Here is a 13,456-nt window from a genome sequence, read left to right as displayed (position 1 = left end):
ATTGTGAACTATAGCCGAGTCAGATATGTCCACTTGGCCAATCATACGGCTCACTGCAGCTCAACAGTCAATATGAGGGGTGGTCTGGTCAGGAGATGGTCTATGAACTCATGCATTTAACGGCCTGAAGACCATTATCTGTGATGGGTCGGACTACAGGCTCTGGAGGGCTGTTCCACACACAGGCAAATCTATAAGGTGTCTGTCTGTTCAGGGATATGCTGTAGATAGTGTGCCATTGGATGTCTTTATTTGTTCCTTGCTAATTACTGAGACTAGAGGTTCGGGCCGCTACGCGGACCTCACACCTATGTTGCACTGCCGATCTGACTGATATGGACATTTATGGAGATCTCTGTATCTGTCAGTCCTTGTCACTTTTATGGGCATGAATCGAGATCCCTGATGTCATTAGCATATGGCCATATATGGGCATGGCCCCTTTTGTGGCCATGTATGGAGCTGAGTGATTTGTTTGTGACTGATGCCATGATGACACATTGAGGTTAGACAACACACTCCATATTTGAGCGTGGCTGCTTTGAGAACTCCTTAGCATGTTTTATCAACTGTCATTGTCATTGAGATTCTTCTTTAAGAAGATTAGTTAACATTCTTTGAAAAGTTAAGATTTTTTGTGAAGTGACTGACTGCCTTCCAAAGTTTGCGGGCCCTGGGTAGACAACCCGGCCTGGCGGAGATTGGTGGAGATCTGCATTCTGAGGAGGACCGTTCTAGTAAAGGCAATCAATTCTACATGGTTCAGCCCTTCAGTAACTGTTGTCTTGCCTTCATTTCTCATACATCGCAGGCAACACACTTGTGCTCAAATACGATCAGTTTGGCACTTTGTAACGTGGTTCTAGAACACTGTTACATTTAAATTCGGTGTTCACCACGGAAAAGGCGAGTCGCATGTCACCCAACTTCGCTCTCGGTGTGTGTGTGTGTGTGTGTGTGTGTGTGTGTGTGTGTGTGTGTGTGTGTGTGTGTGTGTGTGTGTGTGTGTGTGTGTGTGTGTGTGTGTGTGTGTGTGTGTGTGTGTGTGTGTGTGTGTGTGTGTGTGTGTGTGTGTGTGTGTGCATGTGCGAGTGCGTGCGTGCAACGGCTGTCTCTTATTTGTGTCCACGCATGCGCTGTGTAACTGGAAACATTTGTGCATATCGTGTAAGAGCACTAATACTTATTGTGCAATAATGTAGTTTCATACAAATACAAAGTGTATGGTAAATATGAAAGTTGCAAGCATGAAATGTAGTGTATTGGATTTCCCATGACATGCATTATTATTTGTGCATAGTGTGGAAGCAATCGCATGCCTTCTGTGTGTGTGTGTGTGTGTGTGTGTGTGTGTGTGTGTGTGTGTGTGTGTGTGTGTGTGTGTGTGTGTGTGTGTGTGTGTGTGTGCATGCTCTGATTTGACAACGTTTGACAAGGTGAAATGTGCCAACGTCGTTTGCGTGATTTCTTTTTCTTTTTTTTTTGAAAAGAAGAGTAATCTATAAACAATCAATTATTTGTGGTGTATGTTACCCTTTGTTATGGACCGTGAGGATAATGTTGCAACATTAGCAAAAAGAAATGTAGGAGTTCTGCCAGGAGGGTTTAGTGTGTGTGAATGGTGAGGGTCATTGCCTTAACCCATTAACACCTGAGGCCGATTCTAATGTCTTCTAAATCTTAACAGTATTCTGAAAAACTTATGTTGCTATATCAGTATACCATCTCAAAATATTTTGTTCCAGGGACCCCCAGAAGCAAAGATTTGAGTTAAACATGTTCACTTTAAGATTTGTCACACATTTTAATGATTCTATCAAAAATAGTATAGATATTTTTAATAGCTAAAGTACAAAATAATAGTTAAAGTGGTTAAAGTCTAAAATTTAAAATGACACATGATGCTTTCCCAGTTTGAATGGGTTAAGTGCACCATTATACAGTATGTCCACGATATAGATGAGGACGTGTGTCATCTACTATCATTTAAGAAGACATGATCATTAATATGTAAGAGTAGGTGGCAGATGTCTCATTTTACATTGAAATTACTGCAAATGTACTGAGTACTGTTGATTGTAATTGTTGCAGTGGTGGAAAAATGACTATTTTTTTACTTAAGTAAAAGTATCAATACTACAATGGAGAAATACTCTGTTACAAGTAAAAGTCCGGTATTCACTTAAAAAGTACAAAAGTACAAAATATACTTAAAGTACCCAAAGTAAAAGTACTCATTATGCAGAATGGCCCGTTTCACAAGGTATCATAAGATATTTTAAAAATAGCAGACCCATAATTCAAGTAACCAGTAAAAAGGTTTTTAAATTATTGTAGAGAAGTAAAAGTACAATATTTGTCTCGTGATTTATGTATTTATCTATCTATTTATCAATCAGAGACAGTGCACATTAATCAACATGTCAGTTTTCACATCCATGTAAATGGGTCAGAATTAGAAGTAAAAGTATTGGAAATTGGAAATACTCAAGTAAAGTAAAAGTACCTCAAAACTGTACTTAACTGTACATTTACTTGAGTAAATGTAATTAGTTACTTTCCACCACTGAATTGTTGCCAACATCAGAATGCTGCTTGTACATCATGTTAGACATGCCTTTCCCAACTAGAGTCTAGAACACCAGATGGGTTCCACCGATATGATACAGAGTTCCCTGGAAAACTTTCCAGTGCTGTTAAAATGACATTGACAACATCTGAACACTTAACAGCATCAGATTGACAGTTGAAGATGAAAAACGACTGATAAGGGCTATTTAACTGTCTGCCAGCCACTGTCAAAGGAAGGCCTTGTAGCCTGCCTGTTTATCGCTGTCCTTCAGCAGCTTTAGGAGGCCAGAGAATGTATTTCTGTCCCCAATGAGACATGAGCCCTTACAGTACATGTTTTTGCTAGTACTGTACATGCACAAACAGTCAACACTCTACACACAGGCAATATTAAAGATGAATCATTTCCATGTGTTTTAAATGTTACAGGGGATTTACGATACCTCAGTAGCAGGTGATCTGCCAAAGAAGGTAGAAGAAGCCAATTGGTTTAGACATAGACCTGTTAAGTGTACTGTGTCATCACACTCCAGAGTCAAACATGTCCACATGTACAGCAGGAATGAGTGCAAACGGTAGAAAGCCAGGTAAGCATGAAGCCTCCTACAATATGTAATATTATATTAACAGTGGTAGCATTCACTGTCAATAAAAGTGGATATATCCAATATATCTCATACACACACACACACACACACACACACACACACACACATGCGCGCGCGCACACACAGAGAGAGACAGTAGCAGGTACTCTGCCAAAAAAGTTGACGCCAATATACATAAACCTGAAAGGAGGCATCCAGAACCGTCAATACAATTGAATATCTCTCTCTCACACACACACACACACACACACACACACACACACACACACACACACACACACACACACACACACACACACACACGTTTCACCCCTGTTTCACAGCCAAATGACAGACTATACTCAGCAGCCCAATCATAATTAACACAGCATGTATGAGCTAGTAAATGTATTCAACTATTGATTTAGTACATCTCAGATTACATAGACTATCTAGATTCCAGATGGAAATCAAAGCTGGTGATAGCTTACTGTCTTGGTTTCAACATGGTCCTGAGTAGAAACGGAAATCCATTTACTGACAATAGAACAGATATTCATACTTATTTCCAAATATCTTAGATCTCTATTTTTGGATGAAACGACTTGTGAGAATCCTGCTTCACGCCAAACAAATTTCAGATTTTGAATTCGGAAGATCAACTTCTTCCTCAGATAGAAGGAATCATTGTTTCCATATATTGTAAATAACATGTTACTATAAAATGTATGATGGTATCTATCTACTGTATATTTTATTGAAAATAGGCCTCTTGCCTGTCTTTGCTTTAAAGCTGGTGCTTTATTATTTTTAGTGTATTTGGGGTGATTGGAAGTGAAACTCCACTTCCTGATTCTCATTCTCTTGTGTCTCTCTTCCTTACTAAACTGTCAGAGAATGAAAGCCAGCAGACTACAAACCCGCATTCCACATCCACTATGACAGAGAGGAGAGGAGAGGATAGGAGGAGATGAGAGAGGGGAGTTGAGGAAAGGAGAGATGAGGGGAGGAGGAGAGGAGCACTGCTGTCAACACCTGTGATCAGTTGACAGCCTGCTACAACACACAGCAACAGGCCAGCCACAGAACCACTGCCTGTGATTTATGATGTTCCTGACTACTGTGGCACACACACAGTACTCCCATCGCGTGAGGGTGTCTTTAACAAAACATAACTGATCTACAAACCAACAACGCATTGCACCATGGCGCATTGTTAACTTGTAGATCAGCTATTTTTGGCAATCATTGGCATATAACAGAGCATAGATTATAGGCTTTGCATGGTGTGGCACAGCCTATCTCTGTCTGCATGCATCTCTGCCTTCCTCCTTTACAGTTTCTCTCTCTCTCTCTCTCTCTCTCTCTCTCTCTCTCTCTCTCTCTCTCTCTCTCTCTCTCTCTCTCTCTCTCTCTCTCTCTCTCTCTCTCTCTCTCTCTTTGCAATATCATCTCCTATTCTCAGGCACACACCGGTTCTAGCCTGCTGACAACCAAGTACGTTAGATGCTGTTCTTGTTTTTTATTTTATTTTTGGTAACAGATAAGTCTTGACAATGTCTACAGTGTCTTTCCCTTTTCCCCTCTCTCCTCACGGATCATTTCCCATGGAGGAAAGAGGAGCACGCAGGCACTGCCACTCCTCCCTCCTTCATGTAACACACGTACGCACGCACGCACGCACGCACACACACACACACACAGACTTTCAATGTACCCATCCATCCGTGCACACACAACTGCAGCTGTGCATTCAACACGTACCCATATCTGCAGTTTACCCCCACACCTACTGTATACAGGGACTGTGTGCAGGCACCCGCAAGGACAGACTTCTAGTGTTAATTTAACCATTTAAATGTTTTTATACTCTCAGAGTTAACAGCTTTTACTGTGTTGCGCACACACACACACACACACACACACGCACAAGCACGACACACACACACGTTATGTCCCTCTCTCACTCATTCCCACACACATGCACATGCATGCACGCCATGGACGCACACACAATACGCCAAGCTCTTGATCTGCAGGTACTGTATCAGTAAGCCATTTCAGGTTTGGCAGCTTTTTGTTCCCATTACGTATGACAGCAGTAGCATATGATACAAAACAAAACAAAAAACTGTTAATCTAGACATATGAGAGAATGTTACACAATGACCTACCTGTAAACAAAACTAATGAATGCCTTTTTTTTTAAAGTATAGTATGCAATGCAAGTCCTTTCTAAAGCGCTTACATATTGTAACAAATACCGCATGTTAAATGTTTTTACGCTATTTTTGTATTCTATTTTTATTTTTCTAAAATGGAACCTGTACAGAGGTACAGGTACAGCTTTCTAGTAGTTCCATTTTATGTGTTGACTGAATTGATTTGGGGGGTGAAACAGCTCTTGTCTTGTTGGGTAGTGCAGCTGACTACTGAATGTACAGTACTGTATGTTCTGCAATGCCCTGTACGTATGTCCATGTACTGCATTGATTTCTCATTGTTTTATGTTTAGCCTTCACTACTGCATGTGCCAGCTGCAGGTGGAATAAGAGTACATTTGTCCTACTGTTATTAGACTGATACAAGCATTATAAAGCAGTCGTATAGAGCAAGGGTTCCCAGACTTTTTCACATCGAAACCCAAAAGAGAAATGTGGGATCTCCCCGGGGCCCAAACATACAAAATTTTGATAATGTGCATTCATAAACTACTGGCGGTGTTATACCTGGAAATACATCCTTCAAAGGAGAACATTTCATAACCCATATTAATATTTCATTACCCAGATCTGATTGAAAATAACGTTGATTTATTGTCTTTTCTTTTATAATAGAATGCCGCAGAGATGAATCCTTCCATGGAATTACATTGAGTGTTCATAATTCAATGTAACGGTGTGACCAAGTTTTAAGCCAGTCAAAACTCGGTGCCTGTCAAACCCCACAAATACAGTACCACAGCTTTTAATCAGCCAATGATTCTCAAGGTTCAAAAAGACCAATCAAATTACCCAAAAGGTTTTTGAACTGACCAATAAGGTTCGACGCCAATGAGGTCTTTTATCTAGCCAAACCAGATCTCTGCAGGGGGTGACTGACATGCATCTGTGTCACTACACTAGGCGGGCCTTGATAATCCGATCAGACATGAGTCAATGCTCACAGATCAAAGAACCCCTGCCAGTCCAGACAAGAGCCACCAACAGGCATCAATCATCAGGCACAAGCTAACAATTACCAAACAGTTGAAACGTTTCAATGACCTCCTTGGCGAGCTTAAATAGATCTAAAGATGATATCAGTGTCCTGGCATTGGCAGTTAAAGTGATTCATGTTGCCATAGCACTTTGAAAGGGAAAATCTTGATTTTATTCTTTCTGTTACTATTAGACCCTGACCGATGCCAATTTATTTTTGTCCAATGCCGATATTTTTTTAAATCTTTTATAATTTTTACCTGTTTTGACATGCCCAAAATAGGGATGCCAAAGTGGTTAAAATTGGAACACATTGGCTGTAAAACTGATGTCGTCAAAAAATTTAACTAATGGCCAATTTATCAGCCAGACCGATATATCAATAGAGTCGGGCTCTAGTTACAATCCTTATGCTATTCTTGTGACCGTGGACTGTTCAGTTGTTATTTGTGAACATAAAGTAATCTAAGTCTGATGTCACCGAGAGATAAAGTCTGGAGCCTGTTGATGACATCACAGATTTGACTCTACACAATGTCTGGCCTCTAGTATTCAGGAGAGACTTTTTCATGTTCACATATAATGACTGAAATATCTTAACATTAGAAGAGCATCACTATGTAAATACTCTTTTCTTTCATTCTCAATTATCTCCTGGAAAATGTATTTCAGTTTCCCTGTTTTCTGTATTTTTCAAAGGCTATACCTTATTCCTATGCTTAGATTGTTCCAGAATACTCTCATCTCCCCTTCCCTACCCTCTCCCTGTACCTGTACCATAGATCTCTGTATGCTTGTGTGTGCCATATGTATACATCATGTATATATGTGTGAGTGTTGATGTATGCACGCGCATGTGTGTGTGTGTGTGTGTGTCTCCATACAGAAGCACAATGAGAGGGAAATATGTGTCATGTCCTTGCTAGCCCTCGAAGGAGAGACAGAGAGAACGAGAGATCTATTTCTGTCTCCACAAACGGAGGTGTTCAGGCGGTCTTCAATGGAAGAGATTTGCTCCTACACACATGCACTTACACGCATGTACACACACACACACACACACACACACACACACACACACACACACACACACACACACACACACACACACACACACACACACACACACACACACACACACACACACACACACGTTTCACACAGCTAAGAAAAAAGGAAAGCCTTTCCAGTGTGTCGGTCGGGGGCGCATTTAATGCACAGATGAAGAAGATAATGGAGGGGGAGACAGAGAGAGAAGGAGGGAGAAGGAGATGAAAGGGAGGGGAAGAAAGTAAGGAAGGAAGGAAGAGAGGGAGAGAAGGGGGAGGGGAAGGAGAGACGGCATAATGTACACTGAGCTCACAAATATCTGTGCACGCGCACGCGCACACACACACACACACACACACACACACACACACACACACACACACACACACAGGGGGCATCCACATGCACGCACACGCACGCACACACACTCACACATGCGCTGCTCCGACATAAAAGGCAATTGCTGGTTGTTTACCTAGAGGCATGCCTTTGTTGAGGAGATGTGAGCTTCCCATGGCGTGTTCCCAGCACACAGCGCAGAACCTACAGTCCTCCCAGAGCAGACAGACATGGACAGGAATCCACTCAGCATATGGCGGCTGTGGCTAGCTACCTCGCTTCCTTCACTCCGTCTCCCAGCCCCTTAGTGACAAGCATACACATGTGCTCCCCCTCTCTCTTTTCTCTCTCTTTTCTCTGTCTCTCTCTCTCCCCCTCCCTTCGCCTCCGTCCCCTTCTGCTCGCTTATACTTGCTCTCCCTCACTCCCTCTGCTCTCTAACCTACCTCCTTTCACTGACTTTCCCTCCCTCCCTCTCTCTCTGTGTGTCAGTAACACATGCACTCACAGAATGCTAGTGTCACTGCATTTATGGGAGCCAGATTGAAAAAAAAAGAGAATGATTGTGTGTGCGTGTGGGAGAGAGAGAGAGAGAGAAAGAGAGAGAGAGGGGTGGCTGCAAGATGGAAAGGAGAAAAAAGAGAAAGCAGGAATAGGGAGGAGCTAAATCTGGCCAAAATTAATCTTTTGTTTCCTGAAAGACGGCGGAAAAGGACTTATGCAATGACAGGCTGAAATTAGAAACCTCGTAGTGAACCAAAATAAAGTATTATATGTTGTACGCTCTGTTATCCGGATGTGGTGGACTTAAATAAAGAACGATATGGTATTCAAGTTCTTGCACTAAGAAATATTATCTGTTCATATGAAGTTCAAGTTTAACAAAGTCTTTGTACAATTCTTAAATAGTCAAACTTCTGGTCTTATATCAGTGTAATTACGCTTGAAATTACTAAATGGCAACTCAAATGAATTAATTACAAGCATCAACAAGATTACACAAATTAATGAGCTGTAACTGTACTGTATCCACACTGATTTTCCAGAATTAATGACAATGTCAACTATCTGCCAATAGTTGCATTTTACCATAATGGTTTGGAAGCATTTAAATATACATATATTTAGCTCGGAATGCGGTAATTTAAGCACCAACTCTCTTTGCCCCTTATTGTGTTTGGTTTAGTGTCATAGATCAAGCATATATAACTACTGTACTATGAGTACACCATAGAGGAATTAAATGGGTTTTCTTAAAATGCCTAAAGGTGTGTCTGAAAAAATAACTGTTTAAACTGCGTTTTTTATGGTGGGGGGGGAAAGTCCAACTTTATCTGTTGATGATTCAAAACCACAGATGATGCTATTCTTAAAAAAGGAACTAGAAATAAAAAGGTGACTCATAATGACTCATAATGCGTTACTTTAATGTGAGGATTCATTTTTGTAGAATTTAATGTCATGTGAAATCTATAATGTCTCATTGTGACATATCTTGATTACCTGCTGACATTTTTTTTATTGTTAAATATTTTAGTAATTAGTTAGTAGCAGAGTCCTAGAGTCATGCATGGAATGATGAGTAGGATATGTGATGCCCATGAATGAAGAATTCATTCAATGAAGAATGAGTGGAGGAGAGATGACTGGAGAGGAAATGAAATGAGAGGAGAGCCGGGTACAGTGGTTCTCAACCTGTGGGTTGGGACCCCACATGATTTTTTTTTGGGGGGGGGGGGGGGGGGGTCTCCAGATAGCAGTGCTGTGACAATTTAAGGACTTTTAAGACCTTTTTTTTTATAAAAGGAAAAAAATTACCATTACTGCATCAAAAGTAACCAACAAACTATAGTCAAACATTGGCCTAATTTAAGAAAGAGGCAAACATTTTGAAAATAGCCGATCTACAAGCTTGCGAGGCGTTGTGAGCTTGTAAATCTGCTATTTTCACAATATTTATCTGTGGAACCGAGTCAAACAAAACGTAATGCCTCAACTCTTACAATTCCAAGTGCTTGTCAGGGTGGGGGGTCCCCAGTTCAAATAAGACTTTTTTGGGGTGTCGCAGCCTGAAAAGGTTGAGAACCCCTGCAGTAGAGGGGTTGGAGGAAATGAGGGAATGGGTAGAGAGGATGTAGATATAAGAGGAGAGGAGAAGGTGTTTTTCTCAAGACAGCTGATTTTGGGTTGAAGCCCCCCCAGCCTTGCTCCACTCCGCTGCTCCCCTCCCTCTTTTGTCTGCCGTCTTTCTTTCCCCCTCTCCCTCCCTTGCACACTGTTCCCTCTCCAATATCTCTCTCTCTCGACCCCTATTCTCTCCCATCTGTCTCCCCGTCTCACCTCTTTCTCCTTCCCACTTCACCCTCTCTGCCCCCCACTCCAACACACACACACAATCCTCTCGCTCCATCTCTTTTAACGCTGCACAAGTGCACATCATCTTTCACACCTCTACCGCCCATCTTATCGTTCTTTTCTCTCTGTCTCTCTCTCTTGTCACTGCAGCGTGTCCAAATGGTTCAGCCTGCTCCTCAGCAGATACACCAAGCAGAGGGAGACCAGAGACGACCGTCCCCGACTAGTGGCTTCCCATCGCTGGCCTTATCAAGACAGTCAGCCTGCTGCTGGCCCCCACCCCGACCCTGTGTGTACACACACGCGCACTGTACAGTATGCAAAGAGATGCATGCACTAGTGAGGATGCATAAACAAAACATGCACGCTCAAAGATACATGACACACTTGAATGCAGACACAGCTACAGCAGGCATGCATGAACACACACACATTTAATAATTCAAATGTATGTCCACACATAAGTGATACAAAACAAGGCGGCAAAATATTTACAAGGTGCTGTAAAAATGTGCAGCCAGCTAATCTTGGACAATTACCCAAACACCCCTCAGAGTGTTAGTAACGGTAACAGCTACAAAATAATAGAAGATATTGCACAGACGTTTGCAAGCGGTTTAGCTGCTTTTTCTGGTTAATTAGTTAATATAGCGTCAAAATGATTTTAACCGCTTTAACCATATTTTGTACTTTGGCTATTCAAAAAACTTTTTTTTTTTTTTGGCTTTTCTGCCTTTATTTTGAGAGGAAAGTAGGCTGACAGGAAATGGGGAGAGAGATGGGGGGGAGACACACAGCAAAGGTCGTCGGGAACGGGAGTCGAACCCGCGACACGCTTTAAGACTGGATTACCAGATATGTGGTATGCGCCTGGACCGCTAGGCCAGCGGGCGCCCTGGCTATTCAAAAATCTTGAAAATGTTTGCAAATCTTTGCTTCTGGGGGGTCCCTGGAACAAAGTCTTTTTGAGATAGGGGGTCCGCGGCCAAATACATTTAATTTTCCTTCACATGAAAAGGTTTGAGCGCCACTGATTTAGCAACATACGTTTTTCAGAAAACAAGAAAAAAAAGCCTCAGGTCTTAATGGGTTAAATATACATGAGAGGCAAGATAAGCAGGTGAATTGGATACATATACTGTAGATCCAAGTTACATTATGATTACTGCTAGGAATGGTTATAGGAGAAGAGAGACTAGAACAAAGGAATGAGTTGAAAAAAGACAAGAGGAAGCAGGACAGGTGAGATGAGAGGAGCAGGCAGAAAAGGACTTGCGTGTGGTCTGGACCCCCATGAGTTCTTGAGGGGGTTCTGGGGGCTTCTGGGGGCTTCCCAGCTCAATGATTGATAGTAAGGAACCAAATGGGCCCCTATGGGTCTGTAACGCTGAGTGTGTATAAATGGAACCAAATGGATCCTTGTGGGTTCATTGAATGGACCCCATTCGTTCACTCTTAGAGTTAAAATAATTATACCGTAATTAATTAAAGTAAGTGGCAGCTACTGAACAAATGCTGTTGGTGGTGTATATCTATAGAATATACCAAGATCATATGCACGCGTACATACGCTGATGTTCTCTTTTTGTACTATTATTATTATTATGGCCTAATAATGCATATCAAACCAGTCTTTTACATTAAAAAGAAAGAGATTTTTTATTTTCTTTTTTTTAAACAAATTGTTAAATTTGTCGAATAACAAAGTATGTAGCGTAGTGTTTAACCCATTAAGACCTGAGGCCGATTCTTACTAATGTCTTCTGAATCCTAACAGTTTTCTTTAAAACGTATGTTTCTATATCAGTGGTTCTCAAACTTTTTCATGTCAAGGACCCCCAAAATTATATGTATTTGGCCACCGACCCCCATCTCAAAATGTTTTGTTCCAGGGACCCCCAGAAGCAAAGATTTGATTTAAAAATGTTCGCTTTCTCGATTTAAAAAAAAATAGCAGATCTACAAGCCGCGCTATGAGCTTGTATATCTGCTATTTTTGAATAGCCAAAGTGTAAAATAATAGCTCAAATCAAAAGGTGACACAGATGCGTTCCAGGTCTTAAGTGTTTAAACAAGGCACTTAATCAACTCATCTGTTACAGTGATGTTGCTAAATGGCCAACAGTAGCAGAATGTAGATCCCCCATACGGAGTTGTGAACATAATAACTCAAAGAGAGTAGGTGTGCAGTGCACACATTTTTAAAAGTAACCACTTCATACAATTTAACTAATGTACTTCATTTTCTTTCAGGGTGATTCATTCAGAGTAAGCTCACACAGTAAAAAGAAAATAGTTAACTACTTTATTATACATTGATTACCTAATTATTTGTTTTCCATTTTTCAGTTGAAAATCTGGTACTTTCATTGAGAGACAAAGTATAATTCAGGCTTAATGTTCCGGCTCCAGCATTTTACCTTACATGGTAAATATTTGGAAATTGGTATGGCTGCATGACATAGCAAGCCTATTTTCATTCATGAAAATAGACTATTCTCAGGATTTTGGTTCCCCTCACAGTAATTAATCACTGCTGATCCATTAGCTCAATAATATTTCAGTCTCAAGCCTGGTTAAAAGGTGAAGTCATCAATAATAACAGACAGACACACATAAAGGCAAACATGCTCACCAACATACACACTCTTTTTCTCTTTCTCTCTCTCACACACACACACACACACACACACACACACACACACACACACACACACACACACACACACACACACACACACACACACACACACACACACACACACACACACACACTCACTCCTATTTACACCTGATTTTGACTTGTCAGCATTGTCTATTCGTCACCTACACACGCACTGCGGAGACCAGCTCTATAACACACACACACTCATACACGCGTACTACACTAACACACAAAACACACACACAACAGGAACGCACCACACACAGGAACCACTGAATACGGGGCAAAAATACAACACGAACCTTGCATCACCCTCCTCTGTTTGTGTCCACTGCTGCTCCACTATGTTCCAAGGCTAAGGAGGGGGGGGAAGCTTGCAGTAAAGAGTTGGCCAATCATAGGAGCTTACTTTACATGCCAGCCAATCAGCCTGGGCTGCCTCTGGACAGCGGCCAATGGCAATATGTTCAGCAGGCCTGTGGGAGGGTTCTCTTGCTCTGTCACACAGGAAAAGAAATGCAGGCATGATACTGAAAGAGAAGAGGAAGGGGTGGGGGTGCTAGAAGGTGGGGGGGCGGGTGTTTGTCAGGTTGGAGAACTGGTTATCTATATCACACACACACACACACACACACACACACACACACACACACACACACACACACACACACACACACACACACACACAC

At 41.6% G+C, this 13,456-nt stretch overlaps 1 protein-coding gene across 2 annotated transcripts in view; it reads right to left on the bottom strand.

Annotated features, from left to right (window-relative positions):
* Positions 1 to 13,099, bottom strand: part of LOC311065375 (C-terminal-binding protein 1) — a 30,638-nt gene extending 17,539 nt beyond the window's left edge. The window contains exon 1 of one of the 2 annotated variants that reach the window (XM_084085697.1): positions 13,070 to 13,099. In XM_084085697.1, coding sequence (XP_083941823.1) covers positions 13,070 to 13,076 — 7 coding nt within the window. In that variant the 5' untranslated portion in view covers positions 13,077 to 13,099. Of the gene's footprint in view, positions 1 to 7,883; positions 8,318 to 13,069 lie in introns of those variants that run through there. The other variant, XM_084085696.1, reaches the window with a different exon arrangement.
* Positions 13,100 to 13,456: the final 357 nt, after the last annotated feature.

The sequence above is a fragment of the Gymnoscopelus microlampas genome (assembly GCF_963454915.1).
Source record: "Gymnoscopelus microlampas genome assembly, chromosome: 18".
NCBI lineage: Eukaryota > Metazoa > Chordata > Actinopteri > Myctophiformes > Myctophidae > Gymnoscopelus > Gymnoscopelus microlampas.
Note: the sequence above shows the minus strand (reverse complement) of the source record. Positions and strands in the feature narration are given on the sequence as shown.